Source organism: Marmota marmota, unplaced genomic scaffold (genome assembly GCF_001458135.2).
Source record: "Marmota marmota marmota unplaced genomic scaffold, marMar, whole genome shotgun sequence".
NCBI classification, from domain to species: domain Eukaryota; kingdom Metazoa; phylum Chordata; class Mammalia; order Rodentia; family Sciuridae; genus Marmota; species Marmota marmota.
The window spans coordinates 1179383-1196260 of NW_025999896.1; the positions used below are offsets into that span (position 1 = coordinate 1179383).

A 16878-nucleotide genomic window follows, 5' to 3' on the forward strand; every position below is an offset into this window, starting at 1 on the left:
GTGGTGACGTCATCAAGGCAAGAGGCGGGGCGGCGGCAGGCGGCTGCCAACGGTTTTGAGCGTGGAGGACCGCGCTAAATCGGGGGACCTTGGTCTTTTCCAACCCAGGCTCAGGTTAGGGCCGCAGTCCCTTTCTCCACCTTGGCAAGTTGGGGGCTGAGGACTGGAGTCTCGGAGAGTGGTCGGAATCGGGTGGTCACGGTAAAGGAACTCAAGCTTAAGTGCGACATGCTTTTTAGGGATGTTTCAGAGTGAGACTGAAAGTTTACAAGGTTTCTTTTGGGGCAATTGTGAGTGATTCTAGGGATCCTCTTTGACTTTCTAGGAGGGATTGGAGGAGATACACAAGGGAACTGACCCTGGGTAGAACAGGTGAAGTGGGCGGGGACGGACAAAGGGCGAGACTGGAGCTCTTGTGGTATAGACATTGGACCTTACTGGTTTGGAGTCCCTTTCAATTTGCACGTTCTGGGTGTGAGAATTAAGAGCCCAGTTGACTAGAGATAACTTGTGCCGAAACTGGTCTGCAGCTTCCAGCACTCTAGCTGCGAAGAGGAGCTGCAGTGGTGCTGTTTCCTCGCTGTAGGTCTTATGTCCTTACCTCCCCTGTGCTGCACCCTCCTTTTCCACCATTCCCAGGAGCTGGGAAAAGGAATGCCTTTACCCTCTCCATGGCCTCTAGAAACGGTGGAAACCTTTCATCCGACCAGAAAGCCTTGAAACCCTTGTTCAGCCGGGATCCACCAAGGAGTCTTCCTTCCTTCTCCCAAATCTTCCTTCTCCAAGGAAGTTTTCCCATTGGACTCTCTCAAAGCTGAATCAGGAGCTCTCAGATTTCTATTGTCACCGGTTATTTTTTATGTATACTTATGGCAACCTCAGCTACCAGACCCAGTTCACCTCTCCGACCAGAGGATCTCCTGAGTGATTCGTCAGAACCCACTGGGCTGAACCAAGTGTCCTCTGAGGTGACCTCCCAGCTCTATGCTTCTTTGCAACTCAGCCGTCAAGCGGAGGCCACAGCCCGAGCCCAGCTGTATTTAGCCTCTGCCTCCTCACCTCCTCATGAGGCCTTAGAAGGTTTGGCCCAAGAGCTGAGTCACAGCTTGTCCCTGGGATTGGAGAACAACTTGAAGAAAAAGGTGAGGAGGCGTGTCTTAGGAACCCCAAAGGTACTAGACACAAGAGCCTTGGGATTGCAAGTTAGCTCTGTTGATTGAATTTCAATTTTCTTTGCACTACATATTCAGTCATGCTTGTTCCTGGGAATAAATGTTTATGAGGCAGGCAATGATATGGAACACATAATATGGGAAATTATGAAAAACTCCCTTTTTTTTTTTGGTACTGGGGATTGAACTCATGGGTACCCGACCACTGAGCCACATCCCCTGACCTATTTTGTATTTTGTTTAGAGCCAGGGTCTCACTGAGTTGCTTAGCACCTCGCTTTTGCTGAAGCTGGCTTTGAACTCAAGATCCTCCTGCCTCAGCCTCCCCAGCTGCTGGGATTACAGTCATATGCCACCATTCCTGGCTCCCTATTTTTTGTTTATTTTTTAAATCAGAGACATGCACACTGTGGGGTAGGTTGATGTCCTATAACTAGGACCTGGACATGGGAATGGGGATAAGGTTTCTTGGTCCGAAGAGGGAACTGGGGACTTAAGAATAGCAGCAAAATATGCTAAGATCCTTCCAGCTCAGTACTGTTTTGATTGTATGGATCAAAATTTGGCATATAAATCCCTGAATCATGGTTTAATCAATTATACCTATTATAAAGAAAATAGGTATTTGGGTTGGATAGAAAAGATGTCTTAATCAATGTACAGACTGGTTAGGACTTCCAGAATTTGAACTCTGGTAACCATGAGTTACATGACTTTTAGGGCTTTTGCTCTTTAGTTAGCAAGAATTTCTACCACCCTTTTCTTACATGTACCCACTTTATTCATTTGCACTATTTTTATGGTTTTATAGGCCTTTGGGTTTCTGACTCAAGATTTAAGAAGTCCATGCCGGGTGTGGTGGCGCACGTTTATAATCTCAGCCGTTTGGGAGGCTGAGGCAGGAGGATCGTGAGTTCAAAGCCAGCCTCAGCAATGGCGAGGTGCTTAGCAACTCGGTGAAACCCTGTCGCTAAGTAAAATACAAAATAGGGCCAGGGATGTAGCTCAGTGGCTGAGTGCCCCTGAGTTCAATCCCTGAACCAAAAAAAAAAAAAGAAAGAAAGAAAAAGAAAGGTTAAGACCTTATGGGTTGGTTTCACTTTTCTAGCTTTTCCTGGTGCTAGAGTAAAAATTTTACCCTGACAGTAGGTAGAATGTAGATTATAAGGTTATATTTCCATGGGGCTTTTTTTTCTAGGATGGTTCTAAGCATATCTTTGAGATGGAAAGTGTTCGAGGTCAGCTTCAGACCATGCTCCAAACCTCACGTGATGCAGTCTATCGTGAGTAAACCCCTTCCATACAGTTCTGAAGGACAGCCTAGACGTAAGGGGTAGGAGAAACTAGAGGAGAAAGCATGGGTGCAAACCGAGACCTCTGAGACAAGAGATTTCAGGATTAAAGGCACCTGTTCTTTGGGGGAGAGGGTGAAGAGTGGCAGAAGTAGAAAGGAAGTCCCTCTCCTCTCTTCTTCTTCAAATAATCACTGTTCTTATCCTTATCTGACCCTGGCTATGTGGTCCCCTTGGGCTGTGTGCAGGGGATCCCCTCATTTCAGGTGCTGCCTCAGAGAGACGGGATGAAGACTCCTTTGACAGTGACAGCACAGCTACCTTACTCAAGTGAGTTCTTGGGGTCCTCCTGGCTTATGTGTTTACTAGGAATCTATGTGTTCTATTTCTTAGTTCTCCCCTGACTGCTTTTGGACTTCTTAGGAAAGAAGTCACTTAGCTTTCAGTTTTCATATTTTCTTTCCTACCTTTATTCCTTTATACCCCTCCTTTATTCCCCTCTGGCACCTGGGCAGCAGCCACCTACAACCTGGTTATCTCTTAACATCAGCCCTTCTTCTTCCAGAACAGTTAGCTTGTTTCTGTGGGATGGTTACTGCAGAGAGTGTGGTATAGAGGAAGGAGCATTATAGAGTCAGTCATAGACTAATGTGCTTGCAATTTATGGCTCTAGCACTACTTAGCTTTATGACTTTGGGGAAGCCTCTTGCCCTTTCTGGGTCTCAGTTTTCTTATTTATAAATTGTCATTGTAGGACTAGTGGATCTCAAAGGCATTTCCAACCCTAACATTCTTTATCTGATTTGCTCAGCACCCGGCCCCTGCAGGACTTATCTCCATCCAGCTCAGCCCAGGCCCTGGAGGAGTTGTTTCCTCGATATACTAGCCTTCGGCCAGGGCCCCCACTCAATCCCCCAGATTTTCAGGGGCTGAAAGATGCACTGGACTCAGAGCATACCCGTCGCAAGGTGAGATATAAAGGCTTCCTTTTTTTCTTTGGTAATAGGGATTTAATTCAGGAGCACTTTACCACTGAGCTTCATTCCCAGCCCTTTAAAAAATTGTGTTTAAAATAAATTTTGATTTTGAACAACCAATTAAAAAAATAAATTATTACTTAAAAACAAAAATAAAATAAAATAAAATAAATTTTGAGATAGGGTCTCACAAAATGACTGAGGGCCTCACTAAATTACTGGGGCTAGCCTTAAACGTGAAATCCTCCTGCCTCAGCTTTCTGAGTTGCTGGGATTACAGGCATGTGCCACCATGCCCGCTATCCTTGCTATGTTTAATCACTATGTCTGCTGAGCTCCTTAAGGAACTTACTATGCTTTGTAGTGTGGGCTACTATACTTCTGCCAAAAGGTTTATGGAAATTTTTCTCAGGAGATCAGGAAAGGGAAAAACCTAGAAGGTATTAGAAGTCTTAGGCCTCAAGTTTCCTCTTTAGAATTACTGATTCTCCCTCTCCAAACCTATTTTGTTCTTGGGACCCAGGCTCCCTCTCTCTAGCCCATTTCTCTATAGAGGAGCTAGAAAGTTTGATGCTAAGGATAAGCAATACCCAGACTCTTCACTCTCCTTCCCAGCATTGTGAGCGCCACATTCAGAGCCTGCAGACCCGAGTGCTAGAGCTACAGCAACAGTTAGCCGTGGCTGTGGCTGCTGACCGCAAGAAAGATATCATGATTGAGCAACTGGACAAGGTGCCAGGGTAGCAAAAGGCGGGTGGGTATGTCCATGGAGATCATTAAGGAATAGTAATGAAGGGAGGTTAGGGTTTGTTTTTTTGTGCATGCCGAGAGTTAGGATGAGGGGTGGGTTTACTGACCATTGGAATAAGATGACTGTTGACCCTGCCCCTGTGGGTAGAAAGAGGACAAAAAAGTTATTTTGAAATTCTATCTTATTTGCCATTCTCAAGACCCTGGCCCGTGTGGTGGAGGGCTGGAATCGGCATGAGGCAGAACGGACAGAAGTGCTTCGAGGACTTCAAGAGGAACGCCAAGCAGCAGAACTTACTAGAAGCAAACAGCAGGAGGTGGATGACCTGGGTCATATGGCTTTATAACTTAAGTCACAGATTCTAGATGGAAATAAATAGCTTTGGAGTTAAGAGTTCCCAACAGATGGACCTCTGTCTTGGAGTGCTGCTCTGACAGTTTTTCTTGCCCTCTCTTTCTTCTACCTTCTTTGTTTCTGCTATCTCAGTTGGCCTCCCAGTTTTCCCCATACTGTGTAGTTTCCTCTTTGACCCTCATATCACTTAGTTAATGCTGAAGTTTCAAGTTTACATTGTTAATGATTTTTGAAGCACAGTATAGAGAAATTTTCCTCATTTCCTCTGTCCTGTATTTCTCTCTCCCTGGAAGACAGTAACCCGCCTGGAACAAAGTCTTTCAGAGGCCTTGGAGGCCCTGAATCATGAGCAGGAAGGTGCCAGATTGCAGCAACGGGAAAGAGAGGCACTGGTGAGAAGACTGGGCTAGGGTAATTCCAGTGGAGACTGTTACTTCTAGAGCACTATGGGCTATTGGTGGGTTATGGGAGTTTATAATTTGAGTTGCACCAGGGTAGTGTTGCCCAAGCTGTGTTCCTTAGAACACTAGTTCTGCTAGGTATTCTACCAAAAAAGTCTTTGCCACCAAGTAAGGTTGAGAGATGCTGCAAATGGTATCCTTATTAGAACATTAGAATCATCTGGAGAATTGTTTTTTGAGTGGGGCGGGTACTAGGAATTGAACTCAGGGGCACTAAACCACTAAGCCACATCTGGGGAATTGTTTTAAAATACAGATTTCAGGAACCCATCCCCAAAGATTTTGATTCAGTAGTTATATTGTGGGTTGGTGAATTGGAACATTTTCAGAAATTTTCTAGGTGATTTTGTTCAGCTAGTTTGGTAAATCTCTGCATAGCCAAAAAGGGTCTGGGATGAGACTCAAGTTTCTTAGCACTAAAGTCATCGGGTGATTGCCCATGTGAGTTAATGGTCATGTTTGGAACTTGGTGCTTTGTGACACATAAATACTTGCTACCAATAGGCTGGCACTTGCCAACTTAGGCCACTTCTGACATTGCTGATGGTGGCTGCTGTTTGGTTGGTTCCTGACTAGAGATTGATTTTTCTAATCTTTGTGGAATTCCTTTTGATGATGGTGGTGGTAATTGTTAAGTGTTAGTACTTACCGTGTGCCAGACACTGTGCTAATTCTTTACATACATACTCTTTTTCTTTTAATCCTTACAAGGCAGACCCTGTTATTATCTACATTTTGTAGATAAAGTGCCTGTTCAGAATTATATCCATTAGAAATATAATAGTTGACAAGCTAACAGGATTATAATAATGTGACTTAAAACACATAGTATATATGAATGCTAGAACTATGATTCAGACTGAGGTTTGAATCCAGGTCTACTGAACTCTAGGACAGGAGTTCTTATCTACTATATTATAATCCTGTGAACTTGTCAACTATCATATTTTTAATGGGCATGATTCTTAGTGGGCACCTTTTATGGAGGTGGCAGTGGCAAGCTGATGATCTCTTAAGGGCTTACTAGGGATCTTGGTTTTCTCCTGGGGCTTTAGGAAGAAGAGAGGCAAGGACTGACCCTGAGCTTAGAGGTCGAACAGCAGCGGTGCCGCGCCCTGCAGGAAGAACTGGACGAGGCTCGGGCTGGGCAACTCAATGAACATCTAAAGCTGGATGCACTTCAGGTTGCCCTAGAAAAAGAGCGGCAGGCCTGGGCCCAGCAGGAACACCAGCTTAAGGAACGCTACCAGGCACTGCAGGGGGAAGGCCAGGCACAGCTGGAAAGGGAGAAGGTAAAAGCAGCAGTTAGAAGAATTGGGGAATGGGAACAGATGAAGGGAAAATTATAGGATGGATTGGGATGCCAGAATATGAGGTGTAAATACGGACAGAGGGACAGGGGTGGAAAGTGAAGAGCTATACATGGAAAGCAGGCTTGAGAGTATAGGGCTAGCAAGAAGGGCTGGGAATATCAAATATGTGGAAGACTGAAGAGCAACATTAAACCAGGATGGGGAATAAGACAAATGGGAGGAGAGAGAAAAATTGGGTTTTATTTAGGGCCTGGGATGATGAATTGGGGAGTAGAGGTAACCAGGAGATAGGATGTGAGGTATGTTCTTACATTTGATTTTTCTTTCTTAGGGGAATAGCCAGAGGGAGGCCCAGGCAGCCCGAGAGGCCCAGCAGCAATTGGCATTGGTACAGTCTGAGGTGCGGCGTCTGGAAGGGGAGCTAGACACAGCACGGAGAGAGAGAGATGCACTGCAGCTGGAAATGAGCTTGGTGCAGGTCAGCAGCCCAGGGCTCTTGAGGATTTTTCTGGTTGAGAGAAGTAGGTCTGAGGCAGAGTACCTCTCAGTTGTCATGTCAGAAAATCTTCTTGCAGGTATTTTGGATTCATTTTATCAGTGGTCTCTAGGTAGTGTGAATAGTGTTCTATCTTAAACACAGGGCCAGGCTGGGGTTGTAGCTCAGTGGTAAAGTGCTTGCCTAGCATGTGTGAGGCACTGGGTTCAATCCTCAGCACCACATAAAAATAAATAAAGGTATTATGCCTATCTACAACTAAAAATTTAAAAAATAAAAAAGTATAGGGCCATTTTCCACTGAGTGATGGTTTCCCACAATATCGGACTGACCTAGTGTTATTTTTAGCAGAAAATTGACTTAAATAGAATGAAATCTATTTAAGATACCTCAGAATGCCAGATACATAATCCCAGCAACTCGGGAGGCTGAGGCAAGAGGATTGCAAATTCAAGGCTAGTTTCAGCAACTTAGCAAGACCCTGTCTCAAAATTAAAAAATAAAAGGGTCTGGAGGTAATAAAAGGGTTTAGCTCAGTGGTAAAATATCCCTGGATTCATTCTCCAGTACCAAACCAAAAAAAAAAAAAAAAAAACTTCATGTTATTTTAAAAGAGATGACACTACACCTAATGGTCAGCTATAAGAGCAGGTGAAAGCTTTTGTCAGAGACCTGATTCCAATCTTAACAGTCTGCTGTGTAACTCTGATTACTTGAATAACTTGTATTAATTCCTCTTGAGTAGGCTAGGGACCCAGAAGGGCAATGATTCCTTTATTTACTTATGAAAGTCCCAGAACAGCTCATGGCCTGGCACAGAATAGTACCACAAATTGTCAGATATAATTAAACTTGGAAAAATAATTTCCACGTAGTGTTATTTTGAATTTTGAAGTCAAAATAGACAGACCCTTGTCATGTAATAGAGCAAGACTTGGCAAACTTTCTGTAAAGGGCCAGACAGTAAATATTTTTGGCTTTGTGAATTGTGTGGTCTCAGTTGCAACCACTTGACTATGCTGTTACACCAGTAGCTGTAGATAGTTCTGTAAACAAGTAGCATGACTGTGTCCCAGTAAAACTTTATTTACAAAGCAGGCAGTGGAGGGCTGAACTGGGCTGTAGTTTGCTTATCCCTTGAATGGAGGAAAAAGTTGGACAGAGTCTAGTGAAGACACAATATTGAAGAGCAAAGAGCACTGAATTGGGAGTCAAAATATTCAGTTCTACATTTAATTAGAATTTTGGCCTTTATGGACCTCTTTTTATGTGTAAACTGTGTGGTAAGAGCAAATTGATGGGTTTTTGAGAGCAAGTCAAGAAGTCAAATTGAATGACCAGGGGCTGGGGCTGTGGCTCGGGTGGTAGCGCGCTCGCCTGTCATGCGTGCGGCCCGGGTTCGATCCTCAGCACCACATACAAACAAAGATGTTGTGTCCGCCGAGAACTAAAAAAATAAATAAATATTAAAAAAAAAAAAAAATTGAATGACCAGTAGGGAGTAAAGAAGTAAGAAGGGCCAAGGACAACTCCAGGTTTCACATAGCTCAGGTATATATTGGTAGGCAGAGGTGCCATTAACTGAGGCAAGAAATATAATAGGAAGAGAAGGTAAGAGAGTAGAGCTGTGTACCATGGTGTACACCTATAATCCCAACTTGAGAGGCTAAAGCAAGAGGATTACAAGTTCAAGGCCAGCCTCAGCAATTTAGTGAGATCCTATCTCAAAATCAAAAATGAAAGGGACTGGGGATGTATCTCAGTGTTAAAGTACTCCTGGGTTCAATCTCTAGTTAAAGAAAGAAAGAAGGGCTGGGGGGATGTAGCTCAGTGGTTAAGCATCCCTGGGTTCAATCCCCAGTACCAAAAAAAAAGGAAAGAAAAACACCTAAATGCGCTGAATTTGGGGTGTGGTCTATTTGAGGTGTGTCTAACTCATTATTTGGTTACTGGTATATGGGCTTAAATCTTAAATAAAATGTCTAAGTTAAAAGGGGAGATTTACAGGGGCTGGGGTTGTGGCTCAGTGATAGGGTGCTTGCTTAACATGCATGAGGCATTGGGTTTGATCCTCAGCACCACTTAAAAAAAATGAAATAAAGATATTGTGTGTCTACCTACAACTAAAAAATAAATATTAAAAAAAGAGGGGGAGGGGCTGGGGATGTGGCTCAAGCGGTAGCGCGCTCGCCTGGCATGCGTGCAGCCCGGGTTCGATCCTCAGCACCACATATTGTGTCCGCCAAAAACTAAAATAATAAATATTTTTTTAAAAAGGTGGGGGAGATTAATGGGCTGGGGCTGTAGCTTACTGGTAGAGCACTTGCCCAACATGTGTGAGGCACTGGGTTCTATCCTCAGCACCACATAAAAATAAAAAAAATAAAGGTATCATGTCCAACTACAACAAAAAAAAATATATTTTTTTAAAAGGAGATTTATGGGGATGGGGATATGTGGCTCAATGGTAGAGTGTTCACCTAACATGCACAAAGCTCTGGGTTCCATCCCTAGCACCAAAAAAATAAATAAAAGGGGGAGATTTAGGAAGTGTTAAGATAAAATTGTAGCAAAAATCTGGCCTAAATGCTAAAGTTTATCATGTATGTGTAAGTAAAATCATCAGCAACTGTAATGTTAGCATATGGCAGAAGAGGATGAAGGATACCTTTCTAGGCAGTGGGAGGCACAACAGTCATCTAAGACTCTAGAGAGAATGAAAACTAGGAGAGAGTGGTGTAAGGAGAGCTGAGGCAGAAAGTTTGCAGAAGGGAGCATAGACCTGTGGTGCCAGGAGTTGCAGAAGATTATATATGATAAAGACTGAGAAATGAACACTATAGGATTTAGAATTAAACTCTACTGAAACAGAAATCAAATTTCAGTGAGTTGAAGAAGGAATGTGTTGTGAGAAAATGCAGATAGCAATTATAAACTGACTGCTTATGGAGAAAGAGAAGCTGACTTTGAGTGCCTACTGAGTTTCAGGTACTGTACTAGGGGTACTATATACGTTATCTCAGAAGTATATCATAGATTTATTTGTTCTGTCAAACATTGCCTTGGGTTAATAAAATATGTTTCTTTTGTCCAAAGTCATTTTTGCTTTTTTGTACATATAAGATATGCATAGTTTATTAAGAAAGCCTCTTATTCCTATGGCAAAATTCTTGTTCTTCATCCCTTTTGCAGGTGAGGGGAGAGTTGGTCTTAGATTTTGTCTACATAATATCCTAGATTCTCTTCTAAGCTCAACAGAATTGAGTTATTATCCCACCTTATTTTACTGAATCACAGGCCCGGTATGAGAGCCAGCGGATCCAGATGGAGTCAGATCTGGCTGTGCAGCTGGAGCAGCGGGTGACTGAGCGGCTGGCTCAGGCTCAGGAGAGCAACCTACGGCAAGCAGCCTCCCTCAGGGAGCATCACAGGTACTTGGGACTTACTGTATGCTGCAGCTGGTGTTGTTAGTGCTGTGCCCATATGTTCTCTCAGAGGTCTTTGCCATTTTCCAAACATTGGCCCCAGTGTACTTTCGCTCCCTTCAATCAGGACCTCAGTGCTCTTTGGAGTGCTGCATCAGATGTTCATGGAGAGTCAGAAGTTCTGGGACTTTCATCCAGGGTGCCAGACTAGAAAGTGTTCAGCTCCCTTGTTGGGACAATGCTAAGATATGATCTGTGCTATATCTAGAGCTGTTCCATGGGATTGCACCTCATTCTCCTACCAGTTTTTTCTGGGAACACTTCTTAAATAAATCACTCTCCGTAAATCCTCACTGCAGTGTCTGTTTCTGGGGAGCCCATCTTCAGATCTCCAGCTCTTCCATATCTCTTCTGTGCTGTGGCCAGGCTGGCTGACTGTGGCTGTTCACCTCTCCCTCTCTTGCACATATTTTGTCTTTTTCTCATTGATCATTTTTTCTTTTATTTTTTTTTTAAAGAGAGAGAGAGAGAGAATTTTTAATATTTATTTTTTAGTTTTTTTGGCAGACACAACATCTTTGTTTGTATGTGGTGCTGAGGATCAAACCCAGGCCGCACGCATGCCAGGCGAGCGCGCTACTGCTTGAGCCACATCCCCAGCCCATGATCATTTCTTCTGTTTCCAGTTTCATCCCTCCTTTTCTCACCCTGGCTCTCCCAGGAAGCAGCTGCAGGACCTTAATGGACAGCACCAGCAGGAACTGGCTACTCAATTGGCTCAGTTCAAGGTGGAAATGGCAGAACGAGAAGAACGGCAGCAGCAGGTGGCTCAGGACTATGAACTCAGGTACTGGTCCCTGGAATGTCCCTTTTAGGCCTGAGCCCCTTCCTAGTTAGTAAAGCCCAGGCTGGGAATTGATAAAGAGCTGTCCCTCAGTAGATTTGCTGTCTTCTAAATTGGCATAATACCTTTCAGAATTTCATATGTCTGACATTTTATTCCAGCTCTTCATTCAGATAGAATAAGGAGAGGGTGGCGTTTGGAAGCAGAGGGAAAAATTTTTGTAGAATGGAAGGTAGACCTGGGTTATGAGGTGTGTGCATCCTTGAAGCTCTGAGTCACCCTCCCTTCTTTTCTTCAGACTCGCACGGGAGCAAGCACGAGTGCGGGACTTGCAGAGTGGGAACCAACAGCTGGAGGAGCAAAGGGTGGAGTTGGTGGAGCGGCTCCATGCCATGCTGCAGGCCCACTGGGAGGAGGCCAACCAACTGCTCAGCACTACCCTCCCACCTCCTAACCCTCCGGTAGGCATTGCCCTGTGAGCTAAGCTTCTCAGGGTTGTGTTCTAGATTCCATTTATGGAAGTCTAGCTTCCCCCCAAGGGAAATCATAAGAAAGGTCTACATCAGAGGGGAAAAATCTGTGAACTTTTCCAAAAGTCTTACCAAAACAAACCTTTTTGCTATTGCCATAGCTCACCAGAACTAAACCCATTCCTTTGAACGTAACTGTCTTCTCCTAGTACCAAGAGGTGATGAATAATATGCAATACTCATGTGATGGAATGACAGCTGAATGAATTATGGGAGTAAGGACTAAAAATTGTTGCTAAATCCTACCCTACAGTAGAGTAGGGAGTCTTCCCCTTAGCCCTTCTTATGTGGGCATCTCCTACTTCCTTTTCTTAATTATGAAATTTTTGTTATTAGCTAAAATGTTTTTTTGGAGTAGGTAATCATATGCACATGATAAAACTAAAAATCCAATAAAATGGTACATGAGGGCTGGGATGTGGCTCAAGCGGTAGCGCGCTCGCCTGGCATGCGTGCGGCCCGGGTTCGATCCTCAACATCTTTATCACATACAAAGATGTTGTGTCCGCCAAAAACTAAAAAATAAATATTAAAAAAAATTCTCTCTATCTTAAAAAAAAATGATATATGATGAAAAGTAATCTCCATCCTAACCTTGTGCCTCAGGTTCTCAAGTCCCCTCCAAAGAAGCAACCACTGAACTGGTGTTTTGAGCATCTCCCATCCTTCCTTGTACCCACTGTGCTTGCCCCACATCCCAAATGGTTGCCTTATGTCTACAACTGTATAACTTTTTATTCAACCAAGTGCTTATTGATGACCATAAAGTTGTTTTCTATATTTTACATCTATAAACAGTATATAGTAAATATCATTAAAATACAATATATGTCTTTGTTAACTATATAAGATCTGTAGAAATAATTATAAGATCCAAAATAAACAGTTTAAACTCTGATAGAAAGTGAATAGATGTTACTCAATCTTCTTTTAAGGAAGTAGTTTATAATTTTGTTCAAGTGTCTGTACCATGTCTCATCCCTGAACCCACTGGGCTTTGATTCTTGTTTCTGCCTCTCTCCTGGCCAGGTTCCTTCTGCCAAACCCTGTAGTCCTGGCCTTCCAGAGTCAGAGAAGAGAGAGAGGAGGATGTGGACCATGCCTTCTGTAGCTGTGGCCCTGAAGCCAGTGTTGCAGCAGAGCAGGGAAGCGAGGGATGAACTGTCTGGAGTGCCTCCTGTTCTCTGCACCCCCTCCCCAGATCTTAGCCTCCTGCTGGGCCCCCCTTTCCAGAGCCAGCATTCCTTCCAGCCCCTGGAGCCCAAACCAGATCTCACTCCACCCACAGGTAACTGAGGACAGAAGTCACTGGGGTTCCCCTTTCATGCACAGAATGGCCTTCTTTACCTAGCTTTCTTTCTGGCTGGGACTTGAACATTTGGTTGCCCAGACAACCTAATAATCATTAAGTATAAGGAGCAGAAACCCATTCACATTGATTAGATAAAGGGAGGGCAATCTCATGGGAATGTGATGTAGCTAGACCGAAAGAGAACTAGTATTGGGAATAGGGGTGCTCTCCCTATTATAGTCTCTCTCTTTTTTTTATATTATAGTTTCTTGACTCTGCTTCATCCTGCACACTTACTCCTTCTCCTGCTAGACCAACAATCTCTTGTAAATTACTCAAGGTTCTCATTCCTCTTACCCTTGGCCTCCACATGGGTTGGCCAACCTTGACACTGACTCTAGCCAGGCTCTAGACATTTACAGAGACACTGGCATCAGCTTCTTAAGTCCTATTTACAGAGGCCATGGGATGGGTTGGTAGCCCTCCATTGTATCAACTGACCTTGGATGTGGGTGTCCACCCCAGGTTTGGTCATCTGTGGTTGGAGGTGTCCTGGGTTATATAAACATGACAACTAGGGTTATAGCTCAGTGGTAGAATGTTTGCCTAACACATGCAAGGCACTGGATTCGATACTCAGCACCACATAAAATAAAATAAAAGTATGTGTCCATCTACAACTAAAAATATAAGAAACAGAAGAATGAGGTATGAATTTATTATAATTTTTAAATTATGTATCAATAATAATAAAAGTAACAAAAGATTAGGGACATGTTCTGGTGAAGCAACAGAATTAAGTCTTTCTGTTCATTAAGGAGTTTATGGTGTTTTTATCTAGAGTTTGAGCCACACTGCTTTCTTCTGTCTATACTTGTGTCTTAGAATACAGTTGTACTATCTCCCAGGCCCCTCTGACCCTTTTTACTCCAGCTCTTTTAAATTTCTATTGTCTATCTCCTTGCTGTGATGTACTTCTTACATTTAATAAGCCCTTTTCTTCTGAGCATTTGGTGAGTTAATTTGTGGAGCGGCCCCTTCCCCTTATCACACACATGCACCCATGCATGCCTATTTCATTTTACAGCTGGGACCTTCTCTGCCCTTGGGGCCTTCCATCCCGATCACACAGCAGAACGGCCATTTCCTGAGGAAGATCCTGGATCTGATGGGGATGGCTTCCCAAAGCAAGGGCTACCACCTCCTCCTCAGCTGGAGGGCCTCAAGAATTTTTTGCAGCAGGTAAAAGATTCCACCCAGACCACCTTATTTATTTGTTCCCTTTCCTTTCCCACTCTAGGAATCCAGTACTCTGGCTTCCTTCAGTTGTTATGGCTAATTCTTTGTCCCATCTTCATATTCTCTCAGTCTATCTCATCCCCAGTGCATAATTCTCTTCTAGAATTTAAGCCAACGACCTTAGCCCTTACTTCAGCAGCTTCTACTCCTCTCAATACCTAGGTATCTCCCTCTTTTATCAGTCCCCTAGGGAACCTTACTGTCTTATCCCCCCAGCTGCTGGAGACAGTACCCCAGAGCAGTGAGAACCCCTCTGTTGACCCGTTGCTCCCAAAGTCTGGTAAGTTCCAGCCCTCAAGGAGGTTGGGGCTGGACCTGGACAGGTGGGTATTAGTGATTTAGGATGGATGTTGAGGAGCTACTAGGTGGTAGAACTCCTTTGGCTCTATTTATGGATCTCTTTTCTGTTGCTAGGTCCTCCGACTGTCCCATCTTGGGAGGAAGCTCCTCAAGTGCCACGCCTTCCACCCCCTGTCCATAAAACTAAAGTCCCCTTAGCCACAGCATCTAGTCTTTTCCGGGTCCAGGAGCTTCCCTCATCCCATTCACAAGGCAATGGTCCCAGCACTGGTTCCCCAGAGAGAGGTAAGCTGTTCATGTTTTGTCAGAGAAAGAAAGTCCCAGGTTTGGATTCTTAGGGAGATGGGATGAAGCCTAGAAGAGGTGTCCTAGGGTTATGACAATCACTGACATGTCTCACAGGTATGGATGGTCTCAGCTCGTCAGGCCAGCTGATGGAGGTGTCTCAGCTATTACGACTGTACCAGGCTCGGGGCTGGGGGGCTCTGCCTGCTGAGGACCTGCTGCTCTATCTGAAGAGGCTGGAAAACAGCGGGTACAGCCTGGGAGGGAGGAGGAGGGATTTGGGGGTGGAATATGCACTGGGAAGATGGATCAGGCAGGGGGATATTGTTTATTGAGTAGAGTCTTCCGTTCCTTTCTGGGGAGGAAAGTGAGGGATGAGACAAGGCACACAAATCTTCTCTCACTATTCCCACCTTTATTTTACCTCTTCCTTTCTACTACATTTTTCTTTACTGAAAACAGGACAATATCAAAACCCTCTTCCCCATGTCTCTGCACTTTAGTTTTTTCTTTTCTTTCCCCTGCAGCTCAAATCTCAAGACTCCTAGGATTTTTTACTTATCTAATATAATTTATTATTTGATTCCACTAATATCTCCTCCAATTTGATTCCCAGCTTCATTGCATTTGTTCTCTTTTTATTTCATTTTTTGGTACTGGGGATTGAATCCAGGGATACTCTACCACTGAGATACATCCCCAGTCTCATAAACATATACACACACACACACACACACACACACACACACACATATAATTTTGAGACACTGTTTTGCTAAGTTGCTTAGATCCTCACTAAATTGCTGAGTCTGGCCCCAAACTTGTAATCCTTCTGTCTCAGCCTCCTGAATCGCTGGGATTATAGGTGTGTGCCACCACACCTGGCCTGATATTTCTTCTTGAGAGACAGATTGGGGAGTATTTCTTCCATCCAGTGTTGGGTAGAGTTGGGGGGATAACTCCTGCATCTTCATACTGTTGATGTGTGTGGCAGGACTGATGGCCGAGGGGAGAATATCCCCAGAAGAAACACAGACTCCCGCTTGGGTGAGATCCCCCGGAAAGAGGTGAGGGCAAGTCCAGCAGGGACCAGGGGAGAGCAGATAGCTCACTGCCCAGTTTCTTCAGCTCTTGATACTCCCTGGCTGGCTCCAGCTCCCCCTTGCCTGGCCCCTCCAATCCCAGTTCCCACTTGCTAGAGCATAGATTTTCTTTTCCCTTTGGTGATTGCTTCTGGTCCTCTCTGTGCACCATGCCTTTCCTCTGTGGGGTGGGGGGATTGGGAGTATATCACACTGACTTTCCCTTCTCTTTTCCCCAACTCTCAGATTCCTTCCCAGGCTGTCCCTCGCCGCCTTACAGTCCCTAAGACTGAAAAACCTGCACGGAAGAAAAGTGGTAGCATGAGGAGTCGGGGGGGAGTCTGGAGATGAGCCTCCTGCCTTTCTTCCTCTGTTTTGTTCTCTTCTCGTTGTTATTTTAATAAATGTGCAGTAGTCTGTATTAGAGTCTAACTCAGAGGAATTTGGAAAATGGAGATTTTGTAGGAAACTACTTTTGTAAAGAGACCTTATTCCGAGTATGTTTTTTTTAATGTCATATATTTATATCTTATTTCCTATGGGAAAAGACATTAATGCTTTGGAAGAAGACAGTCCATGACTAGATTTTAGAAGTTTGAGTGAACCTTAAATTTCAGTGTTTAAAATTTATGGCATGATTAACTCTGGTTGGTAGTGGAATTATGGATTATTCTTATTCTTTTTTATATATATTTGTATTTTCCAAGTTTTCTAAAACAACTATGTGTTATTTTAATATCATAAAAACCCTAATTTTTAATAAAAGTAAATTATGTTTATAAAAAGTTTGAGTAAAAATGTGGTTGTTGCAGGGGATAGGGGAGCTGTCTTTTTTCTTTTTTTTTTTTTTGGTATAGGGGATTGAACTCAGGGGCACTTGACCTCTGAGCCACACCCCCAGCCCAATTTTGTATTTTATTTAGAGACAGGGTCCCACTGAGTTGCTTAGTGCCTCACTTTTGCTGAGTCTGGCCTTGAACTCATAACCTCCTGCCTCAGCCTCCCG

The 16878-nt window shown here is 43.9% G+C and overlaps 1 protein-coding gene across 7 annotated transcripts; it reads left to right on the top strand.

Moving 5' to 3' along the window:
- The first annotated feature begins 4 nt into the window (after positions 1-4).
- On the top strand, positions 5-16293 carry Cntrob (centrobin, centriole duplication and spindle assembly protein). 7 transcript variants are annotated; one of them, XM_048798020.1, is made up of 19 exons: positions 5-1142; positions 2371-2455; positions 2713-2794; positions 3276-3432; positions 4057-4173; positions 4392-4508; positions 4840-4938; positions 6063-6299; positions 6652-6798; positions 10114-10247; positions 10963-11088; positions 11384-11546; positions 12645-12903; positions 13994-14148; positions 14422-14485; positions 14620-14790; positions 14908-15040; positions 15785-15837; positions 16119-16293. In XM_048798020.1, exons 1-19 carry the CDS (start codon positions 870-872, stop codon positions 16157-16159), a joined length of 2613 nt encoding a protein of 870 aa, XP_048653977.1. In that variant the 5' UTR covers positions 5-869; the 3' UTR covers positions 16160-16293. The 7 variants fall into 7 exon arrangements, with proteins under 7 accessions (XP_048653977.1, XP_048653976.1, XP_015359933.1 ...); XM_048798019.1 differs by having other exon boundaries at positions 2731-2794; positions 15785-15857; XM_015504448.2 differs by having other exon boundaries at positions 6-1142; positions 15785-15857.
- Positions 16294-16878: the final 585 nt, after the last annotated feature.